This window comes from Rhinolophus sinicus, chromosome 11 (genome assembly GCF_057876585.1).
Source record: "Rhinolophus sinicus isolate RSI-liver-muscle chromosome 11, RSI-T2T, whole genome shotgun sequence".
NCBI lineage: Eukaryota > Metazoa > Chordata > Mammalia > Chiroptera > Rhinolophidae > Rhinolophus > Rhinolophus sinicus.
In genome coordinates this window covers 8,028,752-8,049,990 of record NC_142511.1, presented here as the reverse complement: position 1 = coordinate 8,049,990, position 21,239 = coordinate 8,028,752, and the positions used below count along the sequence as shown (strand labels likewise).

Sequence of the window (21,239 nt, the reverse complement as noted above, 5' to 3'; positions counted from 1 at the left end):
GACCAGAAAACAGCCTTAATTTGCAGACACGTGCGTAGGAGGCTCTTTCAGGTGGCCTGCCGAGCGTGCCCACTCATTCACGTGGTCTTTCTGCTAATGGAGATTTGAAAAGCTAGAGCAAGCCTGCAGGTGTTCCGTATTTTCACCTCTCTCTCAGCCTTGTGTCCTCTCCCCGCTCCCTCTCTCCATGCCGCTCTGTCTGTGGCGAATCCACGGGGATAATCCAGCGCAGCTTTGCACTCCTGGAGGCCTGTGACTCTGAATCGCTATGTCAGGTTTATTTTGATGTGGACAAGAGGCCACACACAGCTGCTACTGGGCCTTAGGATGCTGATGGAGCCAGAAATGTCTTCCCTCTTCCTGTTGCCCCTGTGCCCAGGGAGGAAGGCCAGGGAGGGGATGGACAGCAGCTCCCAAATGGCCAGTAAACGAGTCGTCACCTGCTGTGGCTCAGGGAGGGCTCACCAGTCAATGCCATCATGTTTATAGTCTATGGATACTGCAGTGGGTTGAATAGAGTTCCCTCAAAATCTATGCCCACCTGGAACCTTAGAATGTGACCTTATTTGGAAATGGGTCTTTGCAGAGGTAATTAAGATGAGGTCAGACTGGCTTAGGGTGAGCCCTAAACCCATTGACTGGTGTCTTAATAAGAGAAAGGGGAGGGATTTGAACACAGACACACACAGGGAAGAAGTCCCTGTAACAACTGAGCTCGAGATTGGAGTGAAGTGGCTACAAGCCAGGGAACGCGAAGGAATGCTGGGTGCCACCAAAAGCTGGAAGAGGCCGGGAAGGAGCCTCCCCAGAGCCTTCAGAGGCAGCACGGCACTGCCAGCACCTTGATTTCAGACTTGTCGCCTGCAAAACTAGAGGGGTAAATTGTTTTAAGCCACTCAGTGGGTAATTTTTTATGGCAGCCCTAGGAAACTAAGAGGGAGAGACTTGATAAGAACAAAACCCTTGGTGAGCCACTCAGTGGCATGAAAGACATTTAGTGACTAAAGAAATGGTACTGTCAGAGGCAAAGGAAACATCGCAATCGTATAAACGTTACAAACGGTGGGTGTTAAGAAAATGCATGCACAAATGTATTACTATTCAGCCCAAACTGAGGACGTGCCTACAGAGTACCAGGTGCCGTGCTCTGGGGACTAACGGATTAGTAAGTCCCCACCTGAAGGCAGGTGGAGCAGGCAGACATCAAGCCAGCTCAGTGTGATACAAGTGTGTTAAATGGTCTTGTGGACATGGGCATGAAGGACCAGTGGAATTACTTCTACAAGGGATGACCGGAGCAGAGTGATGCTGTGGGGACAGAGTCCCAGAGAGCAGTTTCCAGGCTCGTGGCCTCACGTGGACAGGTGCTGGCTCGGGTAGTAGACAGCCATCAGCTGTGACTGGTTGGCCATCAGCTGTAACCAGTTAGACATTAGCCACTGATGTAATTGCAGTGCCTGCGTTGGTTAGTTGGTTGGTTAGCAGGCAGAAAAGTGGATGGCGGATTGCAGATCGTGTGGATCCTACTTTGTGTGTCTCGCCCGGCCACCAGCGAGAATATAGTAGTATGACTCCCCTATCTATGGCGCTGTTGGTGTTCCTTTTTGGCCTCACCATATCCTGCGTTCTTATGTTGGGAGCAGGACCAGAGACCCCGCATGACAGATGCTCAATAAATACACAGGGAGGATGGAAAGCAGGGAGGACAGGCAGATATTTTCTGGGTGTGTGAGGAGAACGATGGTATGAGTCCAGTCTACCACAGTGTGTATTTAGTGAACGCTTCTTGACACTTCCTCTGAGCCAGCTCAGGTTTCCTGGCCTGGCTTTTATGGTGAACCCTGACGAGGCCTTGGGCTGTCACCTGAGGAGCTGCAGGCAATCAGAGACTAGAAAGAGCTAAAATCCCTTTGCTTCTCTCCATCCCTATGCATTTGTTGAACGCTTACCAAGAGCGTGTCATTGCATGAGAGCCACGAGAATCCTGCAAGACAGAAGGCGGCTTCTTGCCCACCGGGACTCACAGTCCAGCTGATGAGAGGAGTTCATTTTTGAAGTATAAGCATTAGGGCTTCTCAGTTATCCTTGGGTTTTGTTTTTGTTCCTCTTGAGATGCTCAGGCTGTGCAGAGATGAATCTCCAAGTGGTGGTTGCATCGCTGAGCTATCTTCATTGTTTCTTCCCCACATTAAGTTTAAGATTAAAAAGGGGGGTGCTGCTGGGGTCACAGCTCAGCAAGGTCTCTTTGTGTTATTAGTCTCTTGGTAGATGCTGCTACCCTATTTCTTGGACTCAACCTCTCATCCCAAATGGAATGTCACCATTACCAAAAAGAGGATGATGGAGGCTTCGGCGAGTTCAGTTAATTTGTCTTGAAATTAACTGTTCCCATGCCAAATCTGACTAAGAACTTTGGGGACAGACAAAGCACTGCACCTACACCAAAACTTTTCATTTACCATGAACCTAATTAGCCAGGGACTTCAACCAGACAGTTATTTGTTTGACAACATGCCCATGAAGAGGAGAAATCTTGAGAAAATGGAACCTTATATATTACTGATCACTTTTTAAAAGGCCATTTGGGGTGGAGATAGCATTTTATTTCTGTCTCCTACAGCTTCCAAATCTGCATAGTCCTAACTGATGGACAAAATCACCACCTGAGGCACCTTGCGGAAGAGTTTAATTCTGTTTGGTAGGCAATGCTTCATGAGGCAGGCAGAAAATCGGAAAACTGCATTTTTAGAGAAGAAAAATGTCAACAAGGATTGGAGGAAAAGTAAGCATTTGCTGGCTAAGTATCAATTAAACAAAAAATTCAATTTTCCAGAAGACAGCTAATTATTACACTGGACCTCACCACACCCAGCGATGCTGCTCATGCTTGTAACAAAGACCATCTGCTATTTCCAGAAACTTCCTGAAGAAACACCAAAGAGCCAGATCTGAAGTGTGCAGTGACTTTCATTTTAGAACAAAAAGTAAAGGCTATCCTGACAAGGATTTTTATTTTTTTTTTTCAAATGTGAATTCATTGGTAGGAAAGGACAAGAATATAAATTTTTTTGAGTTGAGACTTTTCCTGAACATGCTGAACTGCTGTGAAACTAATGATTTTCCAGTATTTAATCCCAAAAGAAAGCTGTGTTTCCTGTGTGCTGATGGGGAGTGATGAGTGTGAGTCTGGAAATGTGGATGGGCTCCTGTGTGTAGGCTGAGACAAAGCCAAATAGGAAAACTGCAAAAGACGCAGGTTTTTCCATTCATCCTTATAGCCATTCTGGGTAGAGAATGCCTCTCTCTCTCTCTCTCTCTCTCTCCACCATTGCCTTTTTGCTGGTGACATGGAATTCTGAATCCCAATACAATTCCATCACCCCTCTCCCAAAGTTGCCTAGACCCCCACTGTGATGCACCTTCCACCTCAGCTACTATTTAGTACCCATGGACTCACGGGCCCAGGACACCAGTCATGCTTTTTGACACTTTGTGACATTAGTGGCTATAACCTTCCCTACATTTTCTAGCCCCAAGAGAACCACTCACAGCCTGCTCTTCAGAACCAGAGCTGAAGAGCCTTTTCTCAAGCTCAAATCCTTAAATCTCAAGGCAGTTCATTACCCACTGCACAGTAATGACCTTTGAGATGCATGGGTATGTTTTAGAAAATTTGCAAAATGTACTTTGGCAGTATTTCCTTCAATCTTTGCAACTAGACTATCTCCAACCAATTCCCACTTATATCTGAAAGTACTGGGGCTCACTCTGGATTGATGTCCCTCTTCTTAAAATCTTGAAAGAACCAGGACAGCGAGGCAAGAAAGGAATTTAAAACCGGCCTATCCAGTTAGTACCTACAGAATACAGAGCCATCACTTTGTATACAAGTCATTATAAATGATTTATTAATTCAACAAATACTTGTAGGCATTCAGTAAATATTTGCTTGATGAATTGTTCAGTGCATTAGTTATGCTACATGTTAGGCACTGTAGGATATTATATGGAGGCACAAGACATAATTTTGCCCCTCAAGGAGCCCACCATTTGATATGGTATGGCTAGTGGACGGGGCAGGGAAGTAGACAGGTATTGTAAGAATAATTTCATTTAGAGCACACTCACTAGGTCCCAGACGCTGTTCAACTATCCTCCTGGATGATACCAGTGCATCTTACCACAGCCTTACGAATTCAGTTCCGTTATGATCTCGCATTTTATGTACGAGACAGCCCAGGCCCAGAAAGGTTACGAAACTCACCTTAAATTACACAGCTAGCAAGTGGTAAGGTCAGAAATCACACCAGCAGCCTGACTCAGACCTCGCACTTGAAACTACATTGCCCTGGGGCAGCAGCGGGCAAGCAGAGAAGTGGGCGGTGTGGGGAGATAAATGATGCCGCTTTAAGTAGACTGGGTGATGGAATGCGACAGCAGGACGGAACCCACCAGGGAGCCAGGCTTCCGGGCTCCATCAGCTGGGAAGTTGGTGTCATTTGCTGCAAGAGGAGGACCGGTGCTGGGGAGAGGACGGAGGCAGGGACGACTACCCTTTGAGTGTGAGGTGCCTGTTCAAGTTCAAGTGCATTTCCGAGCAAGCATATGAAGGTTCTGTTACACTTGGGGAACAGGTCTCGGCCAGAGATATGTACTTGGTTGTCATCAGAATAAGGCTTTGTGCTTTCTAGTTGATTGTTTGATACTTTAGTGAGGGGCTAGAGACGATTTACCCATGTTTCGGTTTTATTCTTTTTTGTTAAAATGATACTGTACACTTTAATAACACTAAAATAAGAGTATTTGGAAGCGGTAACCATAATACACAGTTAAACCGGAGCTGATAGACGGATGAATTATTAGGGAAAACCACTGCACTTAAATTTTACCAACTCTTTTGAGCTTCCTTTTTTAATTCAAGTATAGTTGGTAGGCAATATTATATTGGTTACATTAGTTTCAGGTGTACAATATAGTGATTTGATATTTTTATACCTTACAATATGATCACCCCACTAATTCTAGTAATCATCTTGGTTTGATTCTTTATGTTTTACTTTTTAAATAAAATTTAAATCTGTGGTCATGATTTAATATATTCACTTCCTCTTTACCACTCCCCCCAAAAATTATATCCGTGGATAGCTAGATGATAGATACTCATAGATAAAGAGATACAGATGGATGGTAGATTAGGTAGGTAGATAGATATAGATATAGATATAGATTATCTATGGATATAGATAAATAGATGAAAGATGATAGATATATATAGATAAGGGATAGGTAGGTAGATAGATGATGATAGACAGACAGACAGACAGATAGATAGATAGAGATAGGGATATATGCACCTATACTAGGCAAAGGAGTGTCTAAATGAGGGAGACACAGTCTCTGACCCCAGGACACTCATGTTACACAGAGATATAGACAGAAGTAGCCAGTTTATGCCAGATCCTCTTTTCTCTGATTATTAATCCACCATATTGTGTTGTTGTTGTTGTTGTTTTTAAGATTTTATTGGAGCAGGGGAACAGGACTTTATTAGGGGAACAGTGTGTATTTCCAGGACTTTTTATTGGGGAACAGTAGTGTGTTTTTCCCAGGACTCATCAGCTCCATCCAAGTCAAGTTGTTGTCCTTTCAGTCTTAATTGTGGAGGGCACAGCTCAGCTGCAGGTCCAGTTGCCATTGTTAGTTGCAGGGGGCGCAGCCCACCATCCCTTGTGGAAGTCCAACCAGCAACCTTGTGGTTGAGAGGACACGCTCCAACCAACTGAGCCATCCGGGAGCTCAGCGGCAGCTCATTGACTTCATTCTAGTTGCAGAGGGCACAGCTCGCTGGCCCATGTGGGAATCGAACCAGCAGCCCCTTTGCCCAGAGCTCCCGCTCTAACCAATGGAGCCACCCGTCCGCCCCCACCATATAGTGTTTTGCTCAAGGCTCAGAGAGTGTGTCCCATGGCAGGTCTAGCAATTCAGTTGAACTGCATCCAGAGTGACCTGAACCTCTCTGTGCAAAGACAGGCTGTGAGCATGGGTGCATAGACAGAAATGTGAGTTCAGATAACTCAGAACATCTGCTGTGAACAGGAGAAGAGTGGGGTGAGGACGGGTGGGGACCTGGAGTGCAGGGTGTTGGTAGACTTCTGGGCTCAGTGTGCTATGGTCATGCTTCCTTCGCCCCATGTCAAGCTTCCTTTCTGTGGATCTGAAGCTGTTGCCAAAAGCCGGGACCTGATTAGCTTGCGTTTCATTTTTTTGCTGCCTAATGAATTACCTCTGTAGTTCTAGCTGTGATGTCATTAGCATCCCATTGCCTTGGGCACTAACTCAGGAGAAAGATTCTTAAAGCAATCCCAGAATCCTACAGGAATTGTACCAATTTACTTCATAACAACGAATTCACCTTCAGGACCTGTCAGTTCCCACTGGCAGAGCAGACCCTGCGTGAGGATGGCTCAGTCACTTTTGTCATCCGCATATGCTCCCGAGTGAGTCTCGGTGGGTCAGTATGTACATGCCCAAGGCCATGGGCACGTCCACAGTGAGATTCTGAACATCGAGGAGGCCAATATTCTCCTACCACGATATTCTATTGGGGAAATTCATCCACTCTGTGCTGTAGGATACAGATTTAGCCTCAAGCAAATGGCATTTATTTATAGCAAACTGTATTTGCAAAATGCTTTGCAGTTTTGGGGTTGTTAACTACATTCCAGGTTGGCTGTGCCTCTACTTGTAAGAAAGTTAAGTGTCACGGCTGAACTCCACAGTGACCACCCCTGAGAGCAACGGGGTGAATTCTGCAAATAAGGGTGAGAGGAGGCCACAGTCAGGCATTCTTGATCAGAAGGCATCTATGTCAACTGTAATCTTTTAAGACCTTAATTGTGGCTTATTTCTTATGTCCAGAGACTGTGTCCTTGTTGAAATGGAATATTAATTTTATGAAAAGACGATATAGTGTCTCAAATTACTAGAGTATTTCTACCCAGGATCTAGAGGGTGGAAAGGAGAGTCATTGGAGTGGGCAGTGGAAGTGGGGAGACATTGAACCATAAGGAAATAAGGCACATCTCCTCCCTGGGACTCTCCACACACATTCCTCCCTGTGCCCACTCCAGCACTGAGGGGGTGTTAAAAGCAAGTGTCAAAGATCAGACCTTCCTGAAGCTTTTAGGATTTGAACTACTCTCTCACTTGCCACAGACATGATGGTTAAAGGTGTTCTCTTCGGGTAAAGGGAGATTTATCTGGGCTTTCACCACCGGACTCCATCATTTTAAGGAGTGTTTCCCAATTGTTATCTTTAACTGCACATGGAAAATGCATTTCCTCCTTGAAAAATCTCTCTTGCACACATCTCTGTTCTTTGCCGGAGCCTTTCGGTAGTTCCCTGCTCATTCCTTCTGTGTAAATCCAGCTCTTCTCTAGACAGCTCCATCCTGTATCATGAGGGGACCGGAAGGGTGGTTAGTCTTGGCCTCCAGCAGGGCCCACTTTATCTGGACCTGGATATTTTCAGGAGAAGACAAGTGTGATTCTGAATTAAAAAGAGTTTGGTGGCCTCCCACCATCTTCTTTTGCATCGTTCCCACGTCTCTCTTCTCCCTAACCTTGCACTTGTCCAGGGCTGAAGGACACTGGGGAGGAGAGGTCGTCGCGTCTTGATTTTAATTGTGATAGCCAGGAGACAGCAAGGGGAGCAGCCCCTCAAATGTTTACAGCAATTACAGGCCTTAACGATGGAGCTCTGCAGGGCGGGAGGCTGTCACTCAGCTCGACTGTTTGGGGTTGCAGTGCCCTCTAGTGGCCTCACTTGCCTGTCAGGTCTGTCCATTCTGAGCAATGAACCCACAGGGTTTATTATATATGTGGATGTGTATATAGCGGGTGGGGGGAGTTTCTTGGTATTTGGGGATTAAAGGTGAGAGAAAAGGAATTTGGTGGCATATTATTATCCCCTTGAAGTAAATTGTACTTCATGTGAAGGACATGGGGGAAGGGGATATTTCCTCTTATGGGTTTTACTTTCCCTTCATTATCTCGTGTCTCTCACTTTATGGTTTTCTCCTTAGGATAAGTTTCACATGGAATTGTCTTACTCGTTAATTTTTTATTAATTGAGAAAATTGTGCCAGCACGATTTTTTTAAAGTAACTATGTGTTACTTTTCCATAAGTTTATTTTCGGTGATGCTAAAGTGATCACAGAATTTATCGCACATGTTCTTTCTCTCACAGACGTCATTTTAGACTCGATAGCGCCATCTAGCGGTCATTTCGTGGAAACTCTTTTTTCCAACCTCTGAATTCATTCTCAAGGAGGCCTGTGGGTTTATAATGAAATGCATCTGATAGTAAGGGGCATGAGGGCCAGCCAAGAGACCCTCAAGCTCTCTGGTAAGGCCTGCAAGGCAAAATTCTAAAACTCTTATCTTGAAAAGAAGCACTTTATCTTTACTGATTTTTTTTTTTTAAATTTCATTCACTTTCCCAATGAATGAAGGCCTGTTTTTCTAGAAACAACATTAAGAGACCCCACCCCCACTTATTTCTACCCAGTCCATATAGACTATTAAAGAAGACTGGAGACTTGACAGGGTCTGGGTGAGCAGCGTCCCTCCACATGGCCACTTTACAAATATACCCAGCCATGAGTTGCGTAAGTCTGAATGTCTAATCAAGATTTACATGTGGCTTGGCATGACTGGAGCTCGCTGGTGTGTGGGCTCCGGGGCTTCCTATTTAATATTAGTCTTGGTTTTGGTGTGTGCAGGGATGTAGGGCTCTGATAACCTAGAAAGGGCTTGAGCTCCATTCTGGATCCGTTATTAAACAACATGAAAATGTGAAATAAATTCTCTCCCTATTTATAGTCACTAAGTCCTTTGCCTTAGCGCACAGGAGGAGGCCCATGGCCCTGGAGCTGCAGGGTGAAAATGCCTCAGCCGCATAATGACGATGCCCATCTGGGAAACAGCCGTGCTGCAAGGCCTCACGTTACACAGCAAACAAGAGCAAAACTAGCAGAGCGCTTCCTGGACCCCGTAAGCGAGAACTCTGCTATGAAGTCAATGAGTCAGATCTCACAGTCACCGTCTGGAACCACTTGGCAAATCCTTCCAACCAGTTCCCCCAAAGGTCTGGCCCATCAGGCATCACATTCTTGATGTGTCCAAGAGAACCAGAATGGATCCTCTGTATCTGCCCATTGTTTCCACGGGCTCGCTAAGATTGTTTCATGTCTGGGACTACAAAGGATCAGGGAGCGTTTAAGGAACACCCGGCCTTTTGTCAGCTGACTCTACTTCCATCTTCCTTTAGAAATAGTACGTTAAATGGAAAACTATGAAGGCTCGGAAGAGAACTACGAAGCAATGCCTTCTTTCATAAGGAACACGCTTTTATTTTCTAGGAGGCATTCCTAATGTTTGTCTCCAAAACCAAACCAGGAGCTCCCCCAACTCCCTGTTACTCATCAAGCAAGGGTGATATGGACCCATCTCTCAGGCTTGGGAGTGCAGATCTTTTTGAAAAAGTCAGAATTCCCTCCCCATCTTCAATACGTTGATTAATAATGAAGCAGAGACATCCTGGTCTTCCTCTATGACGTGAAGGCTTTGGAATCAGAACTGGATTCAAATCTCAGATCTCACAGTATACTACCTGTGTGACCTTGAGGCTCTTGGCCTCACTTTTCCCATCTTTAAAATGGGTGCAATGATAGAACTCCATGCAGAGAGCTGGCATAAGGGTTGAACAGATACCACTTTCTTAGTAAGCACAGGCTCGGCAAATCTTACTGAAACTATTAATATTATGATGGTGATTCAGCACGTGCTAGCCACTGTGTGATGTGCTTTAAAATCATCCTGCGGTTTATTCATTACCCACCACTAGAGGTAGGTGCTACTGATACCTCCATTTGTGGATGCAGGACTGAGCCATAGGGTGCTCACTGCTACTACTGTTCATTCTTATCAGTGGTGCCCAGAGTCCTGCATAGGTACTGCAGCAGCGTCCTGAGATGGCGAGTGGAGCTGAGGATTCTCAGAAGGCACACCGACCGCTCTCACGTTTGGAAGGGCCATTTCCAACGCTGTGGGTTCCTAGGAGATGGGGTCCCCCAGATTGAGGGGCCCAACAGAATCGTATACGTACCCGCTCGGTGACACTTTCTGACCTCAAGGATTTGACTCCAGCACTCAGAGGCCATGAGGTCAGGGGAGTCCTTGCTCTTCAGCTTCCCTCACTGTTCCTTTTTATTTTGTATGTGGCAGGCAACTCCCCATCTGACGAGTCAGAGGAGCGGGAAAGAGACCCCAAGGTGCTGACGTTCCCAGAATACATCGCCAGCCTGTCAGAGTCTGGCACCAAGCGCATGGCGGCTGGAGTCCGAATGGAGTGCCAGAGCAAGGGACGGTGCCCCTCATCCTGCCCCTTGTGTCACGTGACATCCAGCCCTGACACCCCTGCTGAGCCAGTTCTGCTGGAGGTGACCAGAGCAGCCCCCATCTATGAGCTGGTGACCAACAACCAGACCCAGAGGGTAAGCGGCCTGGGACTTGGGGCTCGGGGCAGCTCAGCAACAACATAGGGTTTGCAAATGGCCTGAGGAGGTGACAGGGTGCAGTGGAGCTCCATGCGACAATATGGACAGTGACACTTTTTGTTTCGCTCATCCAGGCACCTCATCTGCTTAGATTTGCATGGTTGCATGTTAAATCAAGTCAATGCATTCACAACTCCCATGGTGATGACTCAGGAGCCACAGCTCATCGTTTGTACAGGTCTTCCAGCAACAAGGGCTGGAGGAAGAAGGTAGATAGGGAGTCATAGCATTTGCAGTCACCAAAGTCATTATTCAGAAAGCCTCGGGGGCACGCCGTGGGAGGAGGCTCAGCGCTGCCTCCCCTTGTTGGCGTGGAGGGCGGAACAGCTCCTGTAACTGATCCCAAGCCCGGACCAGCTGCAGCTAGACTAGGAGGAGCCTGCCAGGCATCGGTCCCACAGGGAAGGATGCAGCCACCTTAGCCCGGAGCGGGTAGGCTTGGCCCATCACTCCGCCTCTACGAACAAAATGCCATGTCCATGCAGCTCTTTCTTCCTTGCATTATGCTGCCAGTCGTGACACCTCCCACCCACCCCTCCTGTCCTTCTGCCGCTCCCTTTCCAAAGGTGCTAGGAGAACATGAAGGGACCACAAAAGAGAAACTGGAGAAATGTGGCCGAGGCAGTGATTTAGCTCATTTCCTCCCTCTGGTCTCCTGAAGGACGTAAAGAACAGAGTGGTTCAAAATACACACAGTGCCAACAACAATGATAAAAATAAAAACACGCAAGCTCAGGGTGTGGGACTTCGGAAACGATAGGCAAAGGTGACCGATGAGGCATGCTAGAGTCACAGCGGTGAGCTGCTTGCCTGCCTGAGGCGTGTGCCCATCCAGGTGGGGTGATAATTGCTTTCTCCTTCCTCTTTTAAGGGACACCTGGTGTGTCACAGTTTCATAGGCGGTGCCTAATCCAACAGGAGGGATTTTGCCTGTGTGTGTGTGTGTGTGTGTGTGTGTGTGTGTGTGTGTGTGTTTCTCTCCTTATCCGCTTCTGCCACAGATATTTCATTGAGTGTTTGAAAATAAGATTTTTCACAGGAACAAAAAGGTAAATTGTTCCTTTGGCCAACAAACTCTTCAAACTAACAGCAGTGACTACGGAGAGAGGAATGGAAAAGAAGAGACCACTGGAGGGGGGCTAGCAAGGATGGGGAGAAGTAGGGCCTTGGGTCACCAAGGAGACCCAGAGCTGCAGTGGCTGTGACTCAGGGCCCAGCCCTGCCCTGACCTACCCTTCCGTCTTCTGTGAGCACCCGAGGCTGCTGCGGCTCACACCCCAAGAGCTGCTGTGCCCTTGCCTGGAAACGGCAGAGTCAGGGAGCTCCCTCCCAGAAGCGTCCTTTGGCGAGGGCATGCAAAGCTGCAGAACAGAGAAGAGCTTGGAGGGGGACGGGGACAAGGTGTCCCCACTTTCTGCAGGGGCCTTGTGAGGAAGCAGAGGACCTTTGTTTTTGGCAGCCGCCTTTAAGATCCCCTACTTGCCGGACTCAGCCCTCCCATGACTCCCTGCACTGGTCTTGAGAGACGCGTTGGAGAGACCTTCCCTCTGGCTATATTTTGAACCCTTTCATTTCTAAACACACAGACAAGGTGTCCTGAGAAGGAGTCGTCACTGTTATGTTTCTTCTCACTCTTCCTCCTTAGACATATCCTGTCTCTGCCATTATCTCTGCTCCTCTGCTTCTCCTTCTAATTTTGCCCTTTCTCCCAAAGAATGGAGATGAGTGAAGGAGCAAAGAGAAAGTAGAGGGGTCATGGCATTTATAACTCTGTGTGCACGCTTGTCTCTGCCTCGCTGGTATAGCTTTGGGCCAGTTTTACAACCTCTTGTGGCCTTATTGTTCTCCTTCTGTTGGACTAGATAATCTCCGATGCCATGTTTCAGTCTCGTCTGTGATTCCAATCTAGAAACAAGTTGGGTTTAACATAACTAACCAGGGAGCTCAAACCCAGCAAAGCTGAACTCATCTTCCATCCTAAACCCGTGAATGGCGTGGTTTTCTACCAAGTTGCCCAAATTGAAGACCAGGGATGCTTCCCAGACGTTTTGATGTTGTTATTATTGCTATTCTCTAACATCTATTCCATCACCAAAGGGCCACAAACATCTAGAATTTATCCTCTTTTTCCAAGTGTTTTTTTTTTTTTTTTAAATACATCTTTTGATTTGAATTTGCTTCCATCAGGCAAAAGCATAAAGTGGGCCCCAACTGACTATGCCCTGTGCTTCATGCTGGGAGCTGATGGACACAGCGTTAATTAAGAGAACTTGCTGGAAGAAGCCTGAGGTGTCCCATCAGTCACGCTGGGCTCGCGTTCTGATGCCGCCCCACTCCCTGGCCTGTGACCCTGAGCAAGTAACTAACCTCTTTGACGCTAAGTGTCCTCCACTGTAAATCACAACAGCGGTTTATCATGGAGCTCAAACCAACGTGTTAGCACCTAAAAAGGCCCTGTGAATTCTGAAAGTCTGCACAAAGCATAGTGATAATCAAGAATTGGTCCCCACTCCCTGGAGGCTCCCAGTCTGAGGGGGTATGAACACTTATTACGACTATTGTGACCTAAAATGGTCCATGTTAAGTTCTGAAAGAATGAAATGTAGGATACTGGCTTTGGGCTTGGACATTTTGATTTTTGTACGGTTCTCTCTCTCTCTCTCTCTCTCTCTCTCTCTCTCTCTCTCTCTCTCTCTCTCTTTCTCTCTCTCTCTCCCCCTCCCTCCTTCCTTCCTTCCTTTCCTCCCTCCCTCCGTCCCTCTCCCTCTTCTTCTCTCGCTCTTTCCCTCTCTCTCCTTGAATTTTTTGGCCTAAGTTTTTCCGGGGTAGCTGTTTCATTTGTCTAATTTACCAACTAAGTGCAGGTGTGGTGACAGTGGGACAGAGAGAAGGGAATCATAGGGAAAGTCGATGCTACAGGTGTTGAGTTGCCCCAGAGAGGAAGCTCTGACCTCGGCCAGCCTGGCCAGCCAGGCCATGTGCCCTGTGGCTGGTGTCACCCTTGGCCCACCCTGGGCTGGGGTTGAGGCAGCAGTGCCCCACTGAGGGGTCCCTGCAGGATCTACTTAGTCACCAGGGAGTTGCGCCATCATAAGTTCTGTTCCCTCACTGGTCTAATTTTATCCTTTTGTCCTTTTATTTATCGTGAATTTCTACTGTGAAACCACTGCATGTAAAGAGCTGTTCTAGGCTCTGTGGTATTTAGAGGCTTCCATATGAGACCCAGCCCTGTCATCCAAAGATAATAATAACTGCTGGCATTTCCTGATGACTAATGTGCACTATTGATACGTGACTGAAGTGTGCATAGCCTAGGTACTATGCTGTGCCCTTTGGCATACCTTAGTTTATTTAGTCGTCACCACAACTATGAGGACAGTACTATTTTCATCCCATTTACCACTGAGGAAGCTGAGTTTATATAATTTGCTCAAGGTCATATGGCAGTGATTGGCAGAGCTAGAGTCGCCTGGGTAAAGAGTGAGCTACAGGGCCTGCTGACGGAATGCAGAGGAAACACTGGGCCAGGCTGAAGAGGGCAGAAAAGGAAGCACAGACAGGCGGTTGAGACAGGGCTACGTGCCTCTGGGCAGAGGGAAGAGTGGTAAAGGTAGGCCCCGACTGTATGGTACAGAGGTTGAGGTTGCTAGAGCCCCACGTGTGGAATGATGGGAGGAACAGGAGGGAGGTGAGAAGTGGAGTAAGATACTTCCAATGTCTCAACCATCCAGATGAACTGCTATGCTAATATGAGGCAGGCCCTAGAGGTCCTAGGAGGCCCAGGCCTCCCAGACACAATCTCCTGGGGTAGGAATCTCAGATCACAAAATGGTGACGTGGCCCTACAGCCTACTGGCTGGAAGGGACTTAGGGCCAAGCAGAGCCCCCGGACACTCACTCTTTTCTCTGCCTTGTCTTGCAGCTCTTGCAGGAGGCCACCATGAGCTCTCTGTGGTGCTCAGGGACCGGCGATGTCATCGAGGACTGGTGTCGCTGCGACTCCACTGCTTTCGGCGCCGATGGCCTGCCCACCTGTGCGCCTCTCCCACAGCCCGTGTACGCGTCCCTCTCCACCTGCCTGTTGCACGCAGGCCTCCACATGATGCTACAGACACACATTGTAGAGGGTCTACTCTTCACAAAGCTATAGGCTGGGTACCGGGGAACAGAAAGACAAAGAAGATGCGGTTCCTGCCTTCAGGGAGATTACAGTCTTCTAGAGCAGGCAGGGGCACACATTGGAAGAGGAGAAGGGATAGTTTGATAAGTTATAGGAGACAGTGAAAGAAAGTGGGGGCAGGGAATGACCAAGTCTGAATTTGGGGAACGGTGAAGGCTTCGTGATGGAGGTGCCTCTTGAATTTCTCCTTGAAGGTCGAGAAAGTAGGATAGAATGGCCAGAAGATGAGGGGTAAAAGAGCTGTTGCAATGGAGGATGTCAGAACTGTCATGAGACCCTAACGGAGCCAGCAACCCACTCTGTGGATGTCAGGCACTGTGTGTGGGGAAGTCAGGTACTCTTATCCCCACCCTCGTAATAGACAAGGAGATGGATTCAGATGGACTGAATAATTTTCCAAGGTCGTAGAGCCGGAAGCAGAGCCACGGCTAAGAGGCCATGACATTAGCCATTATAGGAATGACAGGATACAACTGAGAGATGACTTTGGGCAGAACTGACAGGGCCGTGTGGCTGACTGTGGGCGTGTGGAGGAAGGAGAAGTTGAGAATGGACTTAAGACTTATGACCTGGGTGGCTGGGGAGATGAATAAACCACAATTAAGAAAAGAAGCATCAAAAAAAACAAGCAAGTCTGAGGCAGCTCTGTTTGGACCTGCCTTGGAGTTATAGTAGGGCAGTCCTGTAGTGATGGTCAGTGGTCAGAGGGAAAGATGGTTGGCAGCTCTGTGAAAAAGTAAACACTAGCGATAAGAAGATTTAAATCAAACCCAGAGAAACAAGAAACAGAACCCCAGTTCCGAGAAAGGATGCTCCAGAATTAGTATCAACTGGGGAGAGCGGAGGACCAGGGATGGACATTAGTGGGTATCTGCATTTGAGGGGTGGACAGAGCAGTGCTACAAAGATGGCTGAGAAGGAACGTGTCCATTGTCCCTCCCCTCAGGGGAACGCTGAACAGAACTGGCTGAACTCTTGTAAATCCTGACGGGCTAGGGCCCAAGGCGGGAACCCCTTTGAGCCTATAATATGGTGTCTGCCATTGGAGTGAAGCACAGAGATTCCATGTCTAATAAAGAGTGCTGGTAGGACAAGCTAGAAGAACAGGACCCCATGGCTTGGTAAGGCAAAGAGAGCCTGACATGAGTATCTAGACCCTCGGAACCTGGAGGACTGAGGATGCAGGAGCAGGATGGCAAGAGGAACAACAGGGAGGCTGGTCTCGGTGAACACCACCCTCTGGCCTGTTACATGGACACGCAGGGGGCATTGAAAGGGCCGGGACTGAGCAGGAAGACAACTGAGAAAGAGCAGAACACAGTAGAATGTCATTACAAGCTAACGTCTCCTCTTATCTAAGGTCTTCTCTATGCAGGTAGTTTTAGATACACCAGCCATTGGTTTCTTGCTCTTCATAGCCAAGACTTGGACGTCTTGAGTCCAAAGACAAGCGAGCTCGCTATGCGTAAAAGCCATTTCTTGTGGTAGAAAGTGAGCCACTGTGCGAAGAGGGTGCTTCTAGACTGAGTCACCAACTAAGACACGTACCTTTGACATGTAACACTGAAGCCACCAAACAGTTATCAGGTGGACACAAGAGCTAGTCATGAATGTTCCGGGGCTGATTGCATTTCTAAACCTGCATTTACTAAATGTCATAGCTAGAGATCAGATGGGGCTGCATTTTCATAAACAGGGACATCTATCAGGGACTTCACTTGTTACTGGAATCACTTCCTTCAGCCGCAGCCCTTAGGTTCTTGAATTTTTACTGGTAGTTGGAGACAGAAATGCACTGTAGTTTTACATAGGTCCGTGTAAATCATACGCACTTCTGTTTCTCTGTAGAGCCCCGCCTTCGTCCATATTTTCACAGAATCTGAGTTCTCAGAAAGGCTCCGTTACTTGCTTAAGCTTCCTAATACTTTTCCTTCAAAATAGCACTCTGCATATGACTCTAATTAATGAATTTGTCAATATCCGCACTGTTTTGGGTCGAGTCCATCTTTCATGTCATATGCAAACTATGCACTTCTTCACAGTAAGCCACTCAAGAGCATGTGTTTTGCATTATTTCCCCACTAGTTGAATTCCTTGCTATTGCTCCCACAGCCTCCCATGATTTCTTGTTAAAGTTCTTATCACACATTATTATAATCACATGCATAATTGTCCTTTTGTCTATTGACCACGCCATAAAAGAAAGCTGGAGCTGGCAGTGCAATGCGGCAGCTTCAGCACTCACCAAGCACATTCTTATAAGTAATGGGTGCTTAATAAATATTTGTGGAATTGAAATTGAACATTGCTTTGGTGTCATACATCCACGGGACCTTGCCCAGTGATCCCTGGGACCAGTGACAGGCATCTGTGAGCTGAGGGAGGCTAGGGAGCCAGGATTATGGGTGGTCATGCGATAGGGGAAGCAAGGGTGTGGGATGAACGTCAGGGATGCATGTGAGGGAAGAAGGCTGGAGTGAGCGGGAACTGGGAAAAATCCCAGAAGCCAGTGGTCTAGGAAGAAACGGAATTGGAAGCAAGTGAGAAACCTGAGACACACGCATACAGTCAGAGCAAGGCAGCAAATTGAAACCACTTGGACCATTAGGAGATCCCTACCAGTGGATGTCAGTAATGGTTATTGAGTGTCTCTGCAATGTATGAAGAGGTATGAGATGGCAAGGCAAAAAGAGTGGTCAAAATGGACAATTTGCACAGAAGGAGGAAACTATGAATTGGGAAAAGCAAGGCAAGACTGGAATCAGGAAATCAGGATATTCATAGAAACCCAAGAGCAAAGGCAGAACCTGAAATCGGAACCTGGGTTTGTAGACAGAGGATATCACCCTGAGGATAATTTGACATGTGGCCAACTTTCTCTAGCACAGTAAACCCCCTATGGGCAGTACCTTAAAACTGAGCCTGTTCTAAGGCCCAACCAACAGAAGGCCTGGGGCAGAAGATACATTAGTACCCATAGCAAGAGGGGAGGCCAGGGTTCTGCCAGCTGGAGATCCCATTACCCTGCCAGGAGGCGTAATGCTATGGAAACTGAGCTGACCATGACCTCGTTCATGCAGGGCTCTCCTAGACATCACCTTCAACTGGCCTAGGTATGAACATCATAGACACATTCTCTTATCTTTCAAGATCAAATCCAGAAACTCTATTTTCAAGCCCTATAAAGGAGTACTGCAAAAGCCCTATCTACTGACCCTGTGAGATGCAGGCATTCATTCATCTTTGACTCACCTATTTAACTACAAGCATATGTTGAGCTCCTAATCTGTAACAGACACTTAGATGAATAAAAAAAAAAAAAGATTTCAAGGCTCTTCAGAAACCGTTACTCTCTAGGGAAAGAGGCCCTCAAATAGATCATTGTAATGGTTGGTTAAGAAAAAGGTGAGAAAGAAGCGTTCTCTGTGTAACAAAGGCGAAGGGGGCCAGTGGTGGTATCAGAAGCCTAGTGCGGGCCTCAGCTGGGTCCCCGTTTCATGCTTCTTCCTGTCTGCACTCAGGCTGAGACTGTCCACGGCTCACGAGCCCAGCAGCACTCTTGTGGTCCTGGAGTGGGGACACTCAGAACCTCCGATTGGAGTGCAGATTGTAGATTACCTGATCCGTCAAGAAAAGGTCACTGACAGGATGGACCACTCCAAAGTGGAGACAGGTGAGCATCTCCCACTTCCTGAGCTCATCTTGAGCCAGGTGGTAAAAAGCAAAGAAAACTGTCCTGCCTCCTGGCTTTGCTCCAGGGCCCCGGAGTCCAGGGCCACGCGGAGAAGCAGAAGTCATCTTGTCCATTTAAGAGTTTTTGTGTGGTGGGCATCTAACAGAGTCTTGTTTTGATTTTGTTTTTCTTTTTGTTTCTAAAAGAGGTGTCCATTTCACTGCCTCTAGGCACACTCAGAAGTAATAACAATACAGTACACTAGTTCTCTTAGCCCACAATTAGGAAACAATTCTGTGCTAACCGCTGCCATGATTATAGAAAAAAAGATCACTTTGCGAATGTGCCCCTCCAGGCTAAAGCATGTGCAAACAGATTCGCTTACCCCATGTCTTGTCCTAAAGCAAACTCTGCTTTTGCTAGGTCCAGTGAGAAAAAGAAAGTCTTGAAGGAGAGGAAATAGCCCACGGAAAATGTTCTGTACCTTCGTATTCCATTGTCTACACATAGGAAATTTCAACGTAAATCCTCCGTAAAACTTACGCATGAGTGTGGTCACCAGTTGGATGGTGGCACCCACAGTCTAATTTGGGGTAAATACCCCCTGGTGAAACTCCCCCTGAGGCCTGGAGGTATATGTGCTGCCCTCAGGCATGGAGAGCTGTCTACTGCTTCTTCCAAGGCCTTTTCCTTGGAAGGTTCCGGGAAAGCCTGGCAATGACCATTGGCCAAAACAGCTGTTCTCTGCCAGTGCCAAAGGCATTTCATAAAAAAGCTTGCATGTGTCCGTCTTGCCTTAGTTTCTGAACTATGGACAAATTGCTCTAAATGGATTAGTTAACTATGACACAGTCACAAAAGACCATTTCTTGTAAGAGTCCTTTCTTTGCTTGGAATTTAAGAAGACGGGGGACCAAGCAGCTTCCGTGTTGAGTTCTCGCTCAGTGGAGCCCATCTCCTCGTGTCTTGGCCGTCACAGTTCCTCATGCCTTTTCCATTCCTTCCCCTCTGGGCAGAAACGGTGCTGAGCTTTGTGGATGACATCCTCTCTGGAGCCAAGTCTCCCTGCGCCATGCCCTCCCAGGTGCCAGACAAGCAGCTGACCACCATCTCTCTAATCATACGCTGCCTGGAACCCGACACCATCTACATGTGAGTGACTCATACTGCGAGTTATTCCTTACCCCGACCACCCCAGGGCTTTTTAGCTGGTTCCTTTTTGCTACTTGCGTTTCTTTAGAGACTTGCAAAAATATGGTGAGTCTCTCAAATCTCGTCCCGATCAGCATGATACAGAACCTTCTAGGGACTGGAGAGAGAGGAGCAAGAGAGATAGCATAGCCCCATCCTTCAGAGAGTTTGTACCATAGAGGGGAAATAAACAGCTAACTTTGTCATCAGGCAGAATTAAATAAATGCTAGTAGATAGGAGAGCAAGGAACATGCAGAAGAAAAAAGAAAGGAGCAATGAATTCTAACGCTAGACGACATCTGAACTGGGTTGTGTAGAACTTCAGTAGGTAGAGTCATGTTGGAAAAGGCACACCGGGCTAAGGAAACAGCAAGGGCAAATGTGAGGCGTCATGAAAGGTGAGTAGCAAAGTAGTCCATCACGCGGAAGCAGATGGTGAGTAAATGGGCATAGAAGAAAGTGAGAGTTGGAAAATAGAGTGAATGCTGTAAGTCAGGAGACTGTTCAATTTTTTTGGAGGAAGTTATAGAATACCAAGAACTCGGCTTTAGAAAGTTAGCTCCGGTAGCATTAAAATATATAGTTGATAGAGGTTAGAGATGTCAGCATTTTTCTTCAAAGAAAATAGAGTGAACTCCCATGTCACGGCACTTGGAACAGCCCTATTCTCTCTGGGAGCTCTTTCCCACCCCTCCCTGTGCTCTGCGAATCATTGTGATATATTTGTGAAGCAGACATACGCCAAGAGGAGAGCTAATGATGGACTCAAAGTCAGGAGAGGAAAACCTGGTGGCTAAGACAGAATCCATAGTCATGTAGTTTGGGGATCTTTTGACCCCATCGGTATGAAAAACATTTCACGGTTTACAGATGAGGTCACGAGACTAGAGTCGAGGTCTCCAGAATAAATCATTTCTGTTTCGACAGTTCAAAGATGAAAAGCACTAGAAACGTGAGTGACACTGATTGCAAGGTGAACTTTGATACTCGGGCTGAATATCTCCAATATAGGAAAGAGAAGTGTAAGTCAGGGGGCATGCAGATGAAAGTAAAATGCATGAAGACAAGCGACGCTCTGGAGGCATTGGAAAATATGGAGTGACATCAAGGATACTACCAGGAAAAAGGAAAGTCAGCCTATTTATGATTCTCATTAGCTCACCTGCTAGTCGGCAGCTGTGGCCAACACCTTCATGAGGAAGCAGAGACAAAATGAACACAGGTTTCAGAGTGTGGGCCACTTAACCTGCTGTAAAATGCCTCCAGCTCAGCGAAACAGGAATGATCGTGTATAATAAGGGCTCCGCGATTCCTGTCCTGACACTAAACCACAGCTGTTAAGGAGGAATTGCAAAGTTCCTGTGAGCAGGATGCTGGCTTAGGGGTGTTAGGAGGAGCAAGCCCTGACCCACCCTGAGAGCCCCCGGGGGCATGTTGGCCTGATCTGGCTACGTGTCCTCAGATCAGAGACCTGAGGCTGATACCTTCTCCCACCCTGACATTCTTGGGAACTTGCTCTCTAAGGTCTTGTAAAACACGAACTTTCTGTCAACATTGATTACTGAAAAAGTTAG

The 21,239-nt window shown here is 47.1% G+C and overlaps 1 protein-coding gene across 2 annotated transcripts in view; it reads left to right on the top strand.

Moving 5' to 3' along the window:
* ASTN1 (astrotactin 1) overlaps positions 1 to 21,239 on the top strand; it is a 290,620-nt gene that overhangs the window by 247,509 nt on the left and 21,872 nt on the right. For both annotated transcript variants that reach the window (XM_019728300.3, XM_019728222.3), the window contains exons 17-20: positions 10,289 to 10,557; positions 14,543 to 14,676; positions 18,322 to 18,473; positions 19,490 to 19,625. In XM_019728300.3, the coding sequence (XP_019583859.3) occupies positions 10,289 to 10,557; positions 14,543 to 14,676; positions 18,322 to 18,473; positions 19,490 to 19,625 (691 nt within the window). The remainder of the gene's footprint in view (positions 1 to 10,288; positions 10,558 to 14,542; positions 14,677 to 18,321; positions 18,474 to 19,489; positions 19,626 to 21,239) is intronic.